General features: G+C 41.3%; 1 protein-coding gene across 2 annotated transcripts in view; it reads left to right on the top strand.

The window, feature by feature from the left end:
• The first annotated feature begins 750 nt into the window (after positions 1-750).
• AGPAT5 (1-acylglycerol-3-phosphate O-acyltransferase 5) overlaps positions 751-19,220 on the top strand; it is a 60,122-nt gene continuing 41,652 nt past the window's right edge. The window contains exons 1-3 of one of the 2 annotated variants that reach the window (XM_064447941.1): positions 751-1,261; positions 18,355-18,424; positions 18,637-18,752. In XM_064447941.1, coding sequence (XP_064304011.1) covers positions 1,043-1,261; positions 18,355-18,424; positions 18,637-18,752 — 405 coding nt within the window. In that variant the 5' untranslated portion in view covers positions 751-1,042. Of the gene's footprint in view, positions 1,262-14,003; positions 14,058-18,354; positions 18,425-18,636; positions 18,753-19,220 lie in introns of those variants that run through there. The other variant, XM_064447943.1, reaches the window with a different exon arrangement.

Here is a 19,220-nt window from a genome sequence, read left to right as displayed (position 1 = left end):
AAACAGAATCTCAGCAGAAGGTATTGACCATCCACTTCTTTTGAAACTATGAGATCTTCACAAGCTTCAGGATAAAACACACTTTTAAAAAAACAAGGAATAAATACTTCATTACTTATTATTGAGAACTATGGGTTTATTAAGAAACTCCCACTCTGGGAAGATCATTACACCGTTGTTTTTCACAGGACTTACTGCATTTTCTCCAAAAGCAGCCGGTGCATCTGGCTGCTGCTGCACCAGGTTATCGGGGGCCAGAGAGGGGAGGCGGGCAGCCGCCTGACTTTGTGAGAACCTGGGGGGGGTCAAAACGCGAGCTGGTAAGGATGGACAGGCGTACCCTCCCGGCCATCACTGCGGTTGTAGCTGGCAACAGCAACAAGCACAGTGTTCTCAGCGCTCCGCTTTGGACTCAGGGCAGAAAGTGTGTGTGGGGGGGGAAGTAACTTACGCTATGCTGTCTTAAAATTAATGCTAATTACAGCTCATCAATTGTATGCACGGGTGCCTCATTCCACACGGTGCCAAGCAGCCCACCACCACACCGTGAGGGAGCAGCCCGCCACCCCCGCCCCGCAGCGTTGCTGTAGCCACTCACGGCGTGGCGGGGCCTGAGCCGGGCGGAATGGGGACACGGACCCGCGCTTGCCCGTGGGGAGCCCCCGCAGGCGGGGGCAGCAGCGGGCCCGTCCCCTCGGCCGCGGCCCAGGCGGGGCCAGGGCACCGCCCGCCCATGCCGGAAGTCCCCCCGCGGCCGCCGAGGGGCCACCTTCCTGCCGGCGCGGCTCCTCCTCCGGCCGGGCAAGATGGTGGCGGAGGCCGTGCGGGGAGAGCCGTGAGCCGTAGCCGGTGCCCGCTCCCGCACCTCCCTCCCTGCCGCTTCATCCGCTAGTGCTGCTGCTTCCGCCCCCACCCCCCCCCTCCGCCCGCCCGGCGGGTCCGCCCGGGGCGGCGGGCGATGCGGTCGGCGGGGCTGCGGGGCTGTGTGTGAGCTCGCCGCCCATGTGGGTGTCCCGGTGAGGCCGGGGGGGGCAGCGGGAAGATGCTGCTGTCGCTGGTGCTGCACACCTATTCCATGCGCTACGTGCTGCCCGCCGCCGTCATGATGGGCACGGCGCCCACCTACGTGCTGGCCTGGGGCGCCTGGCGCCTGCTCTCCGCGGTGCTGCCAGCACGCTTCTACCGCGAGGTGGACGATCGCCTCTACACCATCTACCAGAGCATGGTGCTCTTCTTCTTCGAGAACTACACGGGCGTGCAGGTGAGGCGGGCGGGGAGGGCAGGGGAGGCGGGAGGCTCGGTCCTGGCGGCCCCCCCCCGGAGCCGGCGGCCGCCGGTGATGCCGGCCGCGGGCCCGCGGCTCTCGGCTCGCCTCCCGGCCGGCGCCTGCTCCCCGGCTGCCTCTCCTCAGGCGGCTGCGGCGGGCGGGAGGCGCCTCGCCTCGCCTCGCCGTGCCCGCCCGCCCGCCGCCATGGGGGCTCCGCGGGGAGGAAGCGGCCGCCGCCAGCAGCAGGTGCGGGCCGTGGCCTCTCCCCCGTGCCGGCGGGGCCGCGGGGGACAGCCGCGTGTGGCAGCCGCCTCCGCTCCTCTGGTGATGCTTTTCACGGAGTATCGGTGTTGTGTTCGTTTTGCAGGTCGGGAAAACGGAAGGGACGCGACAGCAGTCGTGCTCTGTCAGCACTCGAATGGCAGCCTCCTTTGCACGCTTGAACCCTGTGGCCTGTGTTGCACATACGTAGTATTAAATTGGTAGTAGATAAGAAAACTATAATCGACTATAATTGTACTTAACACACCTACGAGTCTTTAATGAATAGGTTACTTAACCTCTAAGTTATTACAACATCTCAGTTCTCATGCAGTCTACCCACTGTCAGTCTTGGGCCCTTAAATTTTGGATCAGCCGTGGATTGTGGTTATTCAGTATGTCAGAAACTGAAGTCCAAGTTTTCAGGTTAATAAGTTGGAATTGGAGGCCTCTCTTGCGTGACCGGAGGGGTATTTGTGTTCAAACAGTACTACTTCACATATTGCACGAAGCGTTAAATGTTTGAAAGGTTACATGTTTGTCTGCGATTTGAAAAGTAAATAAGGACACTGTCAATTCTACATGTAAAAAATAATTACATAAATGACAGGTGCTTATTATGCCTAAACCTGACTTTGAAAATTGTCTGAGTATGCTGAAGTGTATTTGAAGTTCGTCGCCTATAGGTGCTTGAGAGTAAAGACTTAACAAGTGCATACGTGTTGATTGGCAGGTGACAGAGCTGGTACAGATAGGCCCTTCTACATATTTGTGGCTAAAGCATTTGTTCACTCTCTTATGAAGCGTTCATTTCAAAATCGGGCTAGGTCTCCCCTAATTTCCACTTTTGAGATGCAGTTGTAGGCCTCACTTCATACCAGCTGTCATGGAACCCCCAAAGCCAGTTAAAGATAGCAGAATTGCATGGTTTGACATTAGGGTGAACAGAACGGATACAAAACAGAAGTGAGATCTTTTAGTGGTAATCAGTTTTTGATTCAGCTCATAACTCATGCAACTTCACCCTTGCTTCTTGTCCAAATTAGTTAACTTGTGTTGTGATTTACATATCTGTAAAAAAAAGAGAAAAAAGGGAAGAGGGAGCAGTGGTTCACAGATTAAGTACTTACTGTTTTATCTGCCTTCCTTTTATGTAGCAACTTTAATGCAGGTAGTTTGGTGTGTAGTAACACGCCTTGGTCATTACTGGCTGAAATTAGAAGTGTAATAGTTTAATTCAACCCATTCTAAGAATGAGAGCCAAAAATCAAGATGTGAATTTTAACAGGAAAATTACTTAAATTCCCTAAAAATAGTGTGCAGAGAGTAGCAACCACTTTGAGCTTTTGAGAAGAACTTTTATCAAAAAAATGCCTGTGACGTAAAGGTACAGAAAGGAAAATGCGAACCAAAAGAAACAAAAAGGCAGCCATTGTCTTTTGACTTTGTTTTCTTTTACTGCACTGGTAAAGCTTCATCCACACACAAAAAAACATGGTGGCAGACAGTGCAGGTGATCACTTGGGACTGTATTAAAATAGAGATGCTTTGTCACAGTGAGCAACAGATGATATTAAGAGAAGAGATGATATATGCAAAGCTGAAATAAAGAATAACAGAAACGAAGAGAGCCTGCAAAAGCAGTGTGGCATATGTCGTAGAATAAGTAAAATAGTAACTGAGGCTGAAAGGTAAATAAAAACTTGGAAAGTTTGAACATACGTAGAGAGGTAAGAGGTAGAATCCTTAAAATTCATGTATCATTTAACTGGAAGACATTCCTGCCCACCTTTGAGGGGGAGAAACAGGGTGTCCTTTCAGACCTACTCTTGCAAACACTGAACATATTTAACTTGAAACTCACAGTGGAAAGTTAGGCATGTGCCTGAGTGTTGAGATTGGGATGGTAACCTGAGAGCTACTGTGAATTGGCTGTTTTAAGGCCTGTAATTAGATGCAGAAGTATGGCATCAATAAACTTAATCCCCCCCAAAACAATGCAAGAATAGTAACTTGTGTGGCATCATAAAGGCATCTGTAGGGCTTTACCAGCATTAAGGCATTGTAGTAGCCATGGGAAGGAGGAATTCAGTATCTCTTTCAGGTCTGTTAATTTATTCATTTGACTGAAGCATGTTGGGGTGTTTTCTGGTAACTGGATAAATAGGAGGCCAACAACCTCATCCATCAGCATACTGGAACTTCTTGCTTAGTAGTCCTTCTGAAGTCATTGGGATTAGAGAGGTGCTTAAGTGACTTACGGAATCAAAGCCTTGAGTGGCTTTTTCTTAAAACTGCTTCCATCTTACCCTATATAAAGAGTCTTTAACATTGTGTACTGGTTAGCATTCTTTGGTTTATTATGCTTAGAGTATTTGTGGTTTTTCAGTACACGAACACTCCAAGACAGTTGTGAGTATTTGAGATTTCTGATCTTAAAATAATAATTTTGCTGAAATTCCCACTCACATTACTGGGACCTTAATAGAATGAAGTTGGTTTGGATCATAAACATAGATTATTTTTTGACTGAATGAAATACTAGTGTATCTTGATATTAATTTTTTATTTATTTATCTGTCAGGAAGTGATGTTCTTGTGTATCATCTGCTGTTAGTCCATCAAGTATCTAAATCAGTCTCTCCCTCACGACTATATGCGCAAACATATTTTTCTTTTTTTTAATCATCCTTGACTTGAATGATTTTAGCCAGATTTACTGAAAAAAAAGCTCTAGTTCATGCTAGGAAGGCATTTTATCTCTCTAGCAAATGCTTTTTGGTTGTGAAATGTAACTATATAAGGCGATAACCTGAACTCCGTGACAGAAAATCTTGAATGGCTAATAATTCCCTTTCTCTTAAGTATTTGAGTTGAGATCTAAAATAATTACAGAAGTGTAATTGCTGTGAACCCGTACTGACTATTTATGTTCTAGAGAGTGGCTCATGAAGTAACTGTAAAAGTTTCTTTCTCATACCATAAATACTTCCCCTTTTTAAATTTTGGGTCAGACCTGTTTTGGTTTTTTTATTCCACCAAAACGATTTGTTTTACAAAGCCTAAGAGAACTTGAGCTAAGATGGAATTAGTTTACATTTTCCAATATCATTATAATTCTGTTAAAGAATTGCCAAAAATAGCCCTTTTGCTGACTGTCATGCAAAAGTTGGTTGTAGAAAATTGAAAAACCAGTATTTAGAGTATAAAAAGCAACCCAAAACATACCAATCCTGTAAAAGAGGTAAACTGGACCAAACCAGTATGACTATAAAGTGAAATCCAATAATGCTGTGTAAATTTGTCTGTACAGTTGCAGTTTAGCTGATATCCATGAATTTCATTAAGGAGCTATAAATATATAAAATTAATCTATGCATGGCATTATGACAGTGCTCTTCAACAATCTCCGGGATTATAAACTCATAGTAATGAAAATCTGTAAATGCGGTCTGTTGGAAAGTGGCACAGAGAGAATGGCCCTGCTTTGGCCCTGGTTGCTTCAGATGCAAATGCAGTTGTCTTGGTTCCACGTGGCCTGCTGTAAGCTGTGGAAGTGCTACAGTACTCTTTTCTAGGAAGATTACATACGAGATGCTTGAAGTCTATGTAAAGTGAGTTGTAAGTCTTAGAGAGAGAAGGATATTAATTTTATCAGCAACGAGCCAAAGCGTCACTGACACAAACAGGTGCAATTCGAGTGCATTGGAGGACTTGCATTTGCTTGTGCTAAGAGTATATTTGGCCTCAAGTTTCTAAATCATCAAGTAGCCTGTGAACTGTGGTTGTGTTACTGCTTTTGTCTTTCCTCCATTAGGGAAGTCTCATCTCTTATATTTCATACAGACAATAAACAGTTGCATCTGACCATAGAATGTGAAAACCAAAATGACTGCAAATATACCTCTGATTAGGGCGTTTAAAGGGCTCAAAGGGCTAGTAATTCATTATGATGAATGCTGTCATCTCTCTGTGACCCTTAGTATCTCATCCCAGTTGCTGTCAGGGTGATTAAACTCATGCCTATTGTGTCTGAGCACATGTTTCAGATCAGATGAGGACTAAATGTTCTTCAGGGTTTTTTTATTTTCTTATAATTGTGTTTGATAGCTTGTATTGAGTGGTGGTGAAGAAATAATGAAGAAAACATGAGTCGGACTGCTTCCTAAAGGATCATTTTCCATCTGAAAGGTTTTGACAATTGAATAAAATCCATGACTGAATTAATGTGCATGGATTTTGTTCAGTGCTTGTGTTAGCTCTCTTCCCTACCCCCACTTCCTGCTGAATAGGAGTTTTTGGAAGTGGTGTTTTCATTAAAGGCATTATGAAATCCTGGTTCTCTTTGTAATTACAGGACTCTGGAGGGGCTATGAGAATCAGATGCTACCTTGATGTTGTTTAACAGAGCTGTAGTATTTCTAACAATTATTTTAGAAAATACGGGAGATCTCTGTTAAGCAGTGCAGTGTGCTTTCTGGATTGGTATTGAAGTTTGGACCTGCTGTGTCTCAAGAAGGTTGAAAATTACTTAGGATTAGAGCAAATTAAAACTTTGCGGAGACTCTGCTGCTGAACTCTTGACAATGCTTTCCAGTGGAGTAGAGCCTGGGCTGTGTTTAATATCTTGGCTTCCTAGGAAATCTGTGAGCAGAGTTCAGTGTCTGAGCTTGGGATGGATGCTTAGTCTTCTAGCTACTGGCCAGTTTGCATTGGAAGTGAGGGCTACGAGGTCTGCACCCATCTCTGTTCCAGGACAGCAGTCTTCCCAGAAGACATTATCTTTACTTACTCCCTATCTTCCCTTTTGAAGCTGTTCAGCCATCTAACAGGTAATTCAGGAGGGCCCAAGCTGGAGGTGGGAAGCAAAAGAGGCAGCACAAGTCTTATGGCCAAATTGCAGCGTACTTGTGTCAGTGAGGTGCTTCTGGTTGCTGTTCATGACATGGGTTGTCATCTCTTAGGAATCTGGTTCTTCACTCTCCACAGTGGGGGAGGCAGAATAACCAGGCTTCATCAAGGCAGGGTGAAGGTTCGTCTTCTAACTTCTTTCTGTTGGTTGTTGTGAGTGGCAGGGAGATGGGGACCCATTTCCTGCACAAATGACATAACCAGAAGGTCAAAAGGAGATACCGCTTTTCACCCTTCTCCAGCTGTGTTTGGAAATAAAGTGCTGGGATGAGCCTGGTTTTATGAACTTGAGCTTGAGTTATCTGAGCTCTCCTCCCAGCCTGGCAGTTCAGGAGTGGGAGAGTGCTGGGATGGTAAGGGAGCTGAGCGGGAAGGGGCAGAGCTGCAGTTAAGGCAAACCTCCAAGCTCCAGTGGTAGCTGAGCAGCCTCCAAGGGCTTGCTCTCTCCTACTTCATACCGTGCAGCTTGCAACAGCAACCTTGTTAGCACCCACATGTTGCAGCTTTGCAAAACTGTGTTAGCCATTGTAAGGCTTGTTGAAAGGTTAAGATAATCATAACTTGTCATTTATTTGCAGTGGTAGAAATAACAAAATTAAGGTCTTGGGGAAGTGATAGAAATTTGGGGATTGGTGTGGTGCAAAGATTGGAAAGAAACTGGACGACGTAGTGAAGTGAATCAGTTTTGTGTGGCAAACTTTTGAAAGAAGCCCAGTGAAATTTTTCTGCTGTGATACTAGCTCTGTGCAGATGGTTCACCCTGGCTCATCTCCTTAGAGATTTCAGGGCACAGCTGGCTCCAGGCATATGTGTCTTTTTTAGTATACAACAAAGTCCTGAATGTTATTGTAACAGAAATTAAGTAATACCTACTAAGCCTAAGGAGTGCGGCTTTCAAATCGAGGTGGATGCCTAATTTTAGACTCTTACGTTCAACTGTGGTGTGAGGCAGCAAAAATAGATACCTTAGGTATGTATGCTTTGTGCTCTTTCAGATATTAAAAAAGATATATTTGCATGTGTTGTAATTTTTGTTCTGCCTGCCTTTGGCCATCATGCTGAAGGACTCTATTTTCACCTTCATGACTCCAGTTTGTCAGGGTATCAACTAGAGTTCTGGTGTGTTGCAGATTTGGCTCTGGGGCAATCTGGAAAGAATTTAGTATGGGGAGATTCCACATTCAGCGCTGGTCCTGACCATCCCCCACCTCCTGCCTGATATATGAAAATTAAAATAAAAACATTAAGACTGAGGTCTTAGCATCTTTAGAAATCAAGGATAAGCTACCTGAACCAAAACAGCTGTTGGGTTCATAAATCAGAAGCTTTGTGTCAAGTTTTGACTAGCATGTTTCCTAATTGGCAAGTCACAACTGAATCTGAATTTTGTATCAGCCTTACCTAATACTGTTTACAATTTAAAACTAATATGTATGCTTACATTTTAAAGTTAGCTACATATATTTACAAAAGTCCTAAGAAGTCAAGTATTTGTCAGGTAGGAAAAGCTAAGAAGTCAAAGGGCAGGTTTGAATGTACTTATAAATTCTGATTCCAGGTGTTTGGCCAGTAAATCTTACAATCTCGTGATTTGATTTTTTCAAATTTTCAGTTTAAATCTTATTTTTAATATCTTAAGATTTTTAGTGTATTAAGTTCTTAATATAAGTTGTCCTGATTTTGTGTGATTTGTTACATTTGAAAATACAAATCGTATTAATCACATTTTTTTAAATTCCACTTTATTTATTTTTTTAACTGGTACGAGCTTTACAGTTTCCTCTTTTTGCATTTGGCTCTGTTTTGGTAGATACTGGGCCATGGAGTTTTACAGTGCTCTTCCATGTCCTTTCCTTCTGCTTACATAATATGTCCAGATACCTTATGTAAGGATCATTGTTAATTGAGAAGTTTTTTCTCCTGGTACTCTACCATCAGACACTGTTCTTGCGAAGAGAAGATTCTATTCATAGTTAAACATTTGACTCCAATTATTTCAAACTGTTTACCTCAGGCTTACAGGGCATACGTTTTCCTCAGTTTTAGTTGTTAGATAAAGTAGGCTCAGATGTCAGGATTTTGACATTACAATTATGAGGAAGCTTATCTTCTCAGGGGAAAAATATTCTTTAATCTTTGTTCTGTCAACTTGAATTTATGCTATGAAGAGATTTGGAATAAAAAAACAGGGAAGTTATTTTCTTCTTTTGTTCCTTTCATTTCTGTCACATATTATTTGTCATCTTCCCTGTTATAACTAGCTTCTCAGTGTGGGACTAGGAAATCAGAGAGGCTATGCTAGTTTGATTTTTAAATGTAAAGTTAGCTACCCATGACTTGGTCAAATCTGTATTTGAGCACATAACTATATATGAAGAAAAGTAACTATTTTGGATGACTGTGGACCGTTGTGGTAGTTGCAATAATTTTTCCCTGGAACTTATGGACGGATATGAAGAGTTACCCCATCCCATTTTCTAACGCTGCTTGGGAATCTGAGGGCACACATTTCTTTCTGTGTGAGCAAACATAGTGCACAGGCCCAAGAAAGCTGCAGGTGAGCTGGCTCATTCACACACCATGATGGTGTGCAGGTATTAGAGTGATTTTTAACTGTGACTATATTTTGAGGGTGATTCAAAAGTACTGTGTTCAGCCCTTGAGCCAAATTAGTTGCAGCTACCTCAGATACCTCCGTGCATGTTCTCTTTTGCTGTGCAATGATTCCTTTGCCTCACCCTGAAAATCCATAGTGTTTAAATTCTAAATACATACTGAAGGGCCACCAAGATGATCAAAGGACTGGGAAGCCTGCCATACGAGGCTAGGCTGGGAGAACTGGTTTTGTTCAGCCTTGAGAAAAGGAGGCTTAGCGGGGATCTCATCACCATGTACCAGTACTTAAGGGGCAGCTACAAAGACAGAGACTCCCTTTTTGCAAGGAGTCCCATGGAGAGGACAAGGGGGAACGGACACAAATTGCTCTTGGGGAGATTCCGATTGGACACGAGGAAAATTTTTCCCAGTGAGGACAGTCACCCACGGGAATAATCTCCCCAGGGAAGTGGTTGACTCGCCACGTTGGACACTTTCCGGAGTCGTCTGGACAGGGTGCTGGGCCATCTTGTCTAGACTGTGCTCTTCCCAGAAAGGTTGGACTAGATGATCCCTGAGTTCCCTTCCAACCAGTGAAAATGTGTGGAGGAGCTTTCAAAAATCTTATTCCACAATCACAAGCAGAAGGTGTAGAGGTTTCTTAATTATCCCCTTTCCCATGCATGTCGATGCATCGATAGCTTCACACCAGTTCTGTCTGTACCTGATAGAACTGCTTGTATGAGTATTACAAATAAAGATACAATCAACTCCTCCTTGGAGTCCTTGGCATTTAGAAGCAAAGTTCCTATTATAAAGGGCTCTAGCTAGAGGAGCACTGCAAACCGCCACAAGGTTTCCTGCTTCTGGCTGGCGTGAGGTGCACAAAAGATAACATTTCTAGAATGTGCTTAATGTACCAAGGCACCATAGCTGCTATTTTGAGGGAGATGGATGGGATGGGACATGGACGTTATGTATTTTCTACTACAGAACAGTAGTAAAGTAAATAATAGCTACATTAAATGTGGGTCACTTTTCCCTTTAAGGAAATTATAAAAATCTGTGGGAAGAAATCTTCAGAAGTGCCACAGGCTTACAAGGGAGACAATTTCTCTCCTAATGAAACAGGTGGAATACTCTTGTGCTGGAAGGCGAGTTCAGGTTTTGCGTAATACAAAGATGCCAGATGTTCAGAAAAACCCTCCTGTTGAAATCTCAGCTTATAAATAATCTTCTTTCACATGTGCTATATATATTTGAAATATGTGCAGTACTTGTTTAAAAAAAAGTAATTACTGGTGATTTATTATGAAAGTTATTTAGATCCTCTAACCTGGACTTTCCGAAGTGGTTACTAATTGTAACTGTGGGCCACTCCATGGTCTGTGCCACAGAACTGCGCTGTAATCAAAAGCAAGCCATTTGCAGAAAGATCGAGTAAATTATTTAGGCACTGAAAATAGGATTTTTTTGATAATTTATATGCCAAAATCTTAAAACTATGTTCATGATAAGTCCTGCTTTTTAGTGTCACAAAGACTGAAACAGTTAAGTTATACAGATGCCCTTTTTTTTAAGGTTCCTCAGATAGCTAAGGATTCCAGACAGGAACGAAGTAATTGTGTGTACTTAAAGCAAAGTTCCCAACCCATGTATAGCCCTGATCAGAATCCAGAAGCAAAGCTCCTCAATCTACAAAGTACTCTCAAATGATATGTCACATATGCTGGCAGGACTGCGGATCTCGAAAACAAAAGAAAAGTTTTGGCTCTTTTTTCCTGTTTAAACAAAGAAAACCCAAAAGGAATAAGTTATGGTACCTCTCTTAATGAGGTAACTTAATGACTTAGAGCACAAACTCAACTTACAGGATGCAATAGTTCAATTCTTTCTAAATACACATATTCCTGCCACTTCTTTGAAAAAGCTGGTTTAGCAGTTTGTTTTCAGAATAGAATCCCTGGTCCATAGATGTACCTTCTAACAGCAGTGAGCAGCGTGTTGGGGCAGGACAGGATTTAAGGTCTGCATCTGCTTTCAGTGGGCTAGATTCTGGCAGTTCAAGGCTGGCAGGCTCAGTATTACAGATTTTTTTTAATCCCCTTCTGCAGCTCTGAGTTCCCCCAGAAGCCAAGAGCTCCTGCTTCTGGTTGGTGTGCCGTGGGTAGCTACTGGAGTGGTTTTGTTGAATCTGGTCTGGAACCATTGTTTAATTAAGTGTAAACTAACTGAAATTGTCCCAACATACTTGGTATTGTAGCAACTTATTTTCTCTGAAATTAGCATTTTGCTTACATTGCGTATTCCAGTTAGGGATATTTCCCAGAACTTCTTTGCTCTACTGCTTGCCCCTTCTCTAAACAATAATCACCACCTGAATCACCCTGTGAATGAGACGTTGTGAAACTATACATATCACTAACTAGGTAACCTTAGACTACTGTGAATAAAGTGGTTTGTAATGTTCTGCTCTAAATCACCATCGGAGGCTTTGGGGAGGTCTGTAAGGAAAGGTGTGTAATGCTGATGTAGGATTAAGTCCTTCACATCTCTGTCCTCTCTGCAGCATCTTTGAAAATTGCAGGCAGGTGGGCGTTGAAAACAAAACTAGTCTAGTGAAACACATTATATTGCTCATCTGTTAACAAGTGTCTCGCTCCTTTTACGCGATTGAGGGGGTTTTGTGGTGTGGTGTGGTTTTTTTGTTTTTTTTTAAGAATCCATCTACCCTGTTAAGAGTATTCAGAGTAACAGGGAATGTTGGCATCATTTAGCCTGCTGCTGTAACTAGATGTTCTGAGTATATACTTTTCTCTGTATAAAACTCTTTCAGCTTTTGCTCAAAATAAATGTGGTAGTTGTTATTGCTGTGATTTGATTTGCTTCAGGAAGCTGATGGCAGTGAAACCATGAAGATTTTTCTTCAGACTGCCTGCCTGCAGTGAAAATTATTTAATTCATTATAAAACTCTAGAAAATTATGCAATTAATTCCTTATAGCCTAAATATTTGCAAGTCTTTTTTATGGTCAAATACAACAAATAGTCAAATATGCGCAGAATAAGACTCTAAAGTTGTATTTTTACTGACATAGATACTATAAATTTTATTATAAATATTAATGTGCTTTCATTAGCTCGCAAGATAACTGCATTTCCTTTAAGATTTTATGGATTCTTATTCTTCCAGAAAGAGCTTTCCCTTAATTCAGGGGTCAGTTATTTTTAATTCAGCTGAGAAACTGTAAAGCCTTTAAATTCAGCATCAGAATTAGACTTCTGTACATGAAGCTAGTGCTATTGAATGAAACATAACTCCTCATGCTTATAACAGTTTGTCAATTTAGACCATAAAGACTAAAAGCTAGTGTGAAAGCAAAAATATACAGACTTCGTACTTAACATCAGGTGGTATGATTCAGTCCTGCATAATCCATGTATATTGCTAATATAATCTTACAAAAAAGGAATAAAATGGCAGTAACTTTTTTTAATTTCTCTGCTTTCTGGTTCAATTGAATGATTTAAAAACAAATTAATTACATATAGGAATTTTCTCACTATTCCTCAGAGCTCAGTCTCTTGGCAATGTTTTTTTTTCACTAAACCCCAGCAAAATACATAGCTGCAGAATATTTGAGTGAACTCTCCTTCAGTAACGTGGATTGCGTTGTGATTTTACGGTTTGATGCTGAGCCTCAGCAGCAGACTTCAGACTTGTGGAATTATGTGTTGAGCAGATAGTCTCTTTAACTAAAGAGGCTATGAGGTGTAGCGATAATGTGACCATCACCTAAAAACTGTATATGACCTAAAGGTATTTTTTAGAAAAATTATACTTAAAGGTAGACTTTTTTGGTCAGATCTAGTGAAAAAAGCAACTAAAAACTAAAACATGAGAAGTCCTTTCTCCTTCTGTTGTATTCATATTCATTATGCTGTAGGCAAGTGAAACCCGTATCTCTTAAATGCGAATAAAAGTGTTTCTTTGACTTCTGTGAAGAAAAATACCCATTTGAAATTCTTATCGTAGGACGTCTGAAAACCTGAGAAATTTGTCAGCACCAAGTACAAGTTCCCCATTTGTATCCTGTCTTGAGCCTGCTTCTTGTCAAACAGGGTAGATAGATTCTGTGATCTGAGGTACTCTCCAGAAGCTCAAAGGAGTGGTGGTGTCATCAGGCAGGTTTTTAGACTAAGAGGCAATTTAAACAACTTCCCAAAAGATGCCTGCAGCAATGCTGCAGAAGTCAGCTTGCACAGGTTACACAGTGACTTCAGAAGCTGTATCTGGTAGTTGCTTTTGGTAGTCTGTTGATGCAAGCTTCACCCTTTCACCACAAAATTGTATCCAGACTTTTAACGAAGAGATGAGAAATACATCCTAGGATACTACTTATTTTAATTAGCACTCATACTGTAGTAGTGCCCAGCTAACAAAGATGCTCTTGTCCTAAAGTGCATGCAACCCCAGTTACAAAAATAGTCAGGAAGTAGTAGTGAAATGGAGAGAGGTGTGTGTTGTGAGGATAGCACAGCTTCCTTTAGGAGAGGGGAAGGAACATTCTCCTGCTATTATCCTACTGTTTTTATCCTTCTTTCTAGCTGCTGTTGCCTATGCTTGAAGCTGACTTTCCCTGATAAGAATGCTCCACCTTCTCCGCGAAGTGCCCCAGTGCACTTAGTGTTGTTGAAGTAACAGCAAAGAAGGGAGTGTCATTCTGCAGTTCACACCTGGTTTCTTTGAACAGAGAAGGGATAAGGGTTAAGAAGTCTGAGGAACCAAGAATGAGTGTGCTGGTAGGCATGTGACATGATGAGATGAGATGGACTGGGTTTTTACCACCAATAACCAGCTGTGTTGCCTTACTGCTGCTGAAGCAGAAGTTCCAGATCTGCTTGCAGGTCGGCTCCTGAACTGCACCTATTACCAGCCACATTCAATTATCATAGTAAGGTAATCTCTTTGCTAGGAGTTTGATATGGTCACCAGTTGTCCTGCAAGCAGGTCTCCTGATAGTGTGAGTACTTTTACCTCTTGAGTTGTTATTGTCATGGCCCTGTTTACTGAGCTGATGTAGCTAGGATGTGATTAAATGATCTATTTGATTTTCTTTGGTATGTGCAGATTTCATAAGCAAGAAATAAAACTCTAAATTGGGAATGTCCACCTTGTTGCAGTGAAACTATGCAAATTATGAGCTGTTCAGGTGTGGCTGCCATGCGGGACTATTTTACATAGCTACGTGACCTACCACGTTAGTGCAGCATAGTTGAATATGTTGCACTGGAAGCAGCACAGGCTGCTAGGAATGCTGAAACTGGTGTCATCAGATCAGCCAGGAGCTCCTATTTGCATGCCTAGATCAGCCTATCACTGAGTTAAGTAAATTCTTCCATCAGGGCAACTTGTAACCTCCGGCCAATGAACCAGAGCTTCCTCTGGCCACGATGCTCTGAGGTGTATCTTGTGCCTGCTGAGCGTGTGAACAGCTTGGTGTATGGCATCCAGGAAAGCTGGGTACCATCCCACAGAAGGGGATCTGTTAGCATTCAGTTTCCTTTATTTGAGACCTCACTGAATTGAGTTTGACAGCACTGCTGTGTAAACAGATGTGAAAGACCCATATTCACAGTAACCATATTACCCATTATTGTGAACTGGGATGTGAAACAACCAAAACATGGCTAAAAGCACACATTTTAATGTTCTGTACCCAAGTAATGTTTGCCATGTTAGACTGTAAATCTGCATTTTAAATATTTTCCCTCAAATGTCTGCTTACTTTGGCTTGCTCCTCCTATTAACTTGTTTTCTTTGCTTGACTTCATTGTGCCTTTTTTTTTAAACAAAGCAGCACCTATTTAAATGAATCTGTGTTCGCTGTGGCAGACAGGACATTTGTCTTCTCAGTCTTTCAAGCTGATCCATAGGTAGAATGTACGTATACTGTGGCATTTGGAGAGCTGTGCATAAAATATCTGAAACGCCAGGTCCACTAGCTTTTGAAAATGAAAACTGCCTCCCAGGTATGTCCTGCACCGCTTCCCTGGTGCTGGCTAGTGAGTGCCCTGCGGAGGGGAAGGCCACCCCCTCTGGTGCTCTGCAGACCCTGGGAATGGCACTGTTCTTTTGAGGAGGACTAGGAGTCTGCTAGCTACTCTGGTCTCTTCGGGTTGCTTTAAAAGCGACATGTACACAACCTGGCACTGTGTACGCTTGTTTCTGCACATTGCTGTCCCTGGTGAATCACTCGAGCTTGCCTTCACTGTGGTCCCCAGTTCTCTTCTGCACCAGCAGACTGAGAGAACTGCACAGTCTCTGCAGCAGGGAAGTCTGCAAAGCTAGCTACAAAAAACCAGCAGGGAGTCAGAGGTTTTCTGGAGACTGAAAAGAAGAATGCTCTGTCATTTTCTTCTGCAGCTATAATATACGTGAGGTGCTCTGGTTCACCTAAAAGCATCAGATTGCCAGAAATTGAAGGCTTGCCCTGGGGGACTCTTCTGCTTATACACAAGCAGGTTGATTTCTTCAGACATCATCTCAAAGGGGAGAGGGCAATGTTTTTGCAGGATTCAAAGCTCTTAACTGTTAGCCATTTGTTGTGTAAGGTCTATGAAAATTTTCAGAAACACAACAATAAAGCAAAAATGTTTTCTTCTCAGCTGTGTGGCTGCCCACAGGGTAGGTGTCTCCTCTGAAGTCTGAAGAAGCCATTCTTACCTGGTTGTAATAACAGCTGTATTGTTTGTAGCTCTCAGTTTCTAGCTGTGAATGTCTGATACGTGAATAGCTGTTTGCTGGCCTTTCATGAACTGTATAAGCCTTGTCTCGACAATACTGACACGGGCAGTGCTGAAGTGAATGATGCTGCAGTTAAAGCTGTTGTATCCTCCTAGGCTGAGCCATCTGAGCAAACAAAATAGAGTTTCCAGATTTTCTGAAGCCTTCCTTTGCTTTGAAATAAGATATCCAACTTTTTGTGTTTAATGAGAACTAATTATAAATAGGAAAAGATAGGGGGTTGGGGGGGGTTTGGGGTTTTTTTTTGTGTCTGTACAACAGTACAGTTATGTCTTTTATCATGAGTAAAAAATTTTGGTCCATTACATGTAAATACATGTAACTGTTACGGTAAGACATAACGTAGAAATTGCTTACAGTAACAATGAGTGGGTGTTCCTCTGGGATTAAAAAGTGAACTAGATCCAATCTTATTGAAATAAAAAAAAATAGATTAACTGTTATATTTGGCAGACTCAATCATACATGTTTTTTAAGGGAACGATCCTTTATATTTGTTTTTATTCATGCAATAGTCACAAGTGAATGCTTGAATTGTGGGTCTGATTACACTGAGATTTTGACTTCTTACATTAAAGTGGAAATTTTTACAAGTTGAAATTATAAATTGTATAATACAAACCCTGTTTCTTGTGTGGGGCTGCTCTTACGGTATCAAGGGCAGATATTGTTTTCCTCTTGCTCTTATTTTCTTACATTTTAAAAAAGCACAGATAGCATTTGGGACCTTCGGATTTAGTATTAGGCCTTTTCCCTTCCTCCAAAGCAATCTTTGCCAGAAACTGCATAGTGGAATCTTAGCTCGAAATTAAAGAAAACAGTATTTATGGACCTGCTGCGTAACACCGCTGGAAAGGTGTACACTTGAAAAATTAAGCTTTAACTCCATAAGTGAGAGTAGGAAGATAATTTTTTATTTCAGTGAAATTTTTGTACCTGAACTCTAAGATCAGCCCCTCTGACTACTACCTTGCATTAAATAGTTCGTGATACCTGGAGTGTCAGTGGTAAGCTTATAAGTTCTGCTGGAACTCCAATGAGAAAAATACTCCTACAGCAAAATCTTGTTTTATTTTCCTGGATACTATTCAGAATATACTTGTCCACTCACTTGTTACAAATAATGTTCAGTTAAAATTTATTGTGCATGCCTTTTTTTTTTTTTTTAAATGAAGTCAAATAAGTAATGTTCTTTTTGCTGTATGCAGGATGATCTCTTGTTCACATATTTACTGAATATCATAGTTTGCCAATATCTGGATTCTTGACTTGAAAACAAAATTTAATCAACACTGCAGTTGTATTTTCAAAGAAGGAGCAGTGTGAATGTAAAACATGCAGCTTTATGTGGGAGTTTTGCCTAGCATACGAGACGGTACAAGGCATTACCTATCTGGTATTACAGGTTAACTGAGAGTTGGGCAGATTTTCCAGAGATGCTCGTAGAGACCTTCTGTAAGGATCGATACGAGACTTGGCATACTAAATTATATTAGTCAAGATTTTGTATTAATTAGATCTTCCTGATAAAATTCCCAGATGGTCCAGACTAAGGAAGTGGTGATAATAAGTGGGTAAACCTTCCAAATAGCACTTTGGTTTTTGGCGAATGGAGTCACTTTGAAGAAGAGTGTATTATTAATACATCTAACTTCTAGGAACAAGGAGTACAGCCGTTGGTATTGGCAGAGCAAGGAGGGAATGCAACCTAGAATGTACTGGCTGGAAAAACCAAGCTTCATTAGACAATGAAAATATTTACTAAAGATAATTAAATGGCTGTATGGATTCTTCAATTCAGAATGGTTTAATTTCTCATTTTATATTTGAAATAAAAGTAATTGAATTAATGCTTCAGCATCTTGCTTTGTGGTCATGTTCTCAGGAGGTTATTTCACTAGTAGGCAGTTACCTTTCAGGGTTGGAAAACTAAGAGTTTAAAGGGTGTCTTTAATGTAATGGAGGCAAAAAACGTAACAAAACTTGCTGGCTGTAAGCTGAAGACCAATTTAAAGACACCCCTCAACCTCATGGTTTTTTTGTTCATTCTTGATGGTTAAAATCATGGCAAATGATTGAGATTTTGTTCTTGATCTAATCCCGTAAAATTTACCATTTTAGACAGAATGATAATGTGTCTGGCTGAAACATGTCTTATTCATTAGATGTATGAAGTTAAATGATGGTTTGGTACATGTCTATGAATCTTCCTTATCTTTAGTTATATTAATGTAGGGATCTTGTGGGTGTAGGTCAGCTCCCATGGATCCAGTTCTAGGGCTGAGGCACAAGAACAGAATTGCTGTCTTAAGCCCTCATTAATTAATATTCACTGTTTTGTTGATAAGTTAGTTGTATGCCTGGTGGGTACTGATGCAGTGATGGGGTGTTTTCCTGTTAACAGTGCTAACTTGCTGTCAGTTTTCCTGGGAAATGGCTAATTACTGCGTTGGATCTCATCACTGCCTAATGCAATGAAAATAAAGTAATGCTGTATATCTTTTTTTTTTTAGGTAATAATCTATGGGGATTTGCCAAAAAATAAAGAAAATGTAATATATTTATCAAATCATCAGTGTACAGGTTTGTATTTTTTTGTTTGCCTTAACACTGTTAGATTTTTTAAAAATCTGCTTGTCTGTGTACTGTGTCTCTTTCCAGCCCTGCCTTAACAAGCAAGAAATTCTAGTTCAGAAATCTTTAATGACATTTGTACGTACAACATGCGCTTTTTGATTCATCAGTGGCAATTAAAATCTAGTTTAACTAAACGTTTTGGTCTTTTGTCTTTGCAGTTGATTGGATTATTGCGGACATGCTGGCAATTAGGCAGAATGCTCTCGGGCATGTCCGGTACGTCTTGAAAGACGGGTTAAAATGGCTTCCGCTGTATGGGTGGTATTTTTCACAGGTAAGCTCATTCACCTTTTCCTTGCTGTTTGTGGGTCAAGTATGTAAGGTGTACATTCCTTCCATTTTTCATACATGCTGGGAAGATGTAGTTCTGACCTGGCAAGAAAATACCAGGCTTCATTCAGTGTAGTTAGATGTGTATCTTAGTTGAGAGACGGTTATTAAAGAATCAGTTTACTTTTCTAAATGAACACTTATTATGGATGGTGTTCATTACTAGAACTAAAACTGTAGAGTCTGTTAGAAGCATTTAAAATATAATAGAACTTTGTTCTCTTTACAATCCAAAAACCCACTTAGCAGTTTATGAAACAGACCTTATTTTTCTCTACATGGGTTTTTAAAAATCATTCTACAAATTGGGAGTAAATTGACATTGCTGTGGTGCACTTATTTTTCAATTGTTTGGTTTTAGCACACTGTAAAAGAGGAAAATTAAACCTCGGTATAGTGTGGAGGAAAAGCA

This window comes from Phalacrocorax carbo, chromosome 3 (genome assembly GCF_963921805.1).
Source record: "Phalacrocorax carbo chromosome 3, bPhaCar2.1, whole genome shotgun sequence".
NCBI classification, from domain to species: domain Eukaryota; kingdom Metazoa; phylum Chordata; class Aves; order Suliformes; family Phalacrocoracidae; genus Phalacrocorax; species Phalacrocorax carbo.
Note: the sequence above shows the minus strand (reverse complement) of the source record. Positions and strands in the feature narration are given on the sequence as shown.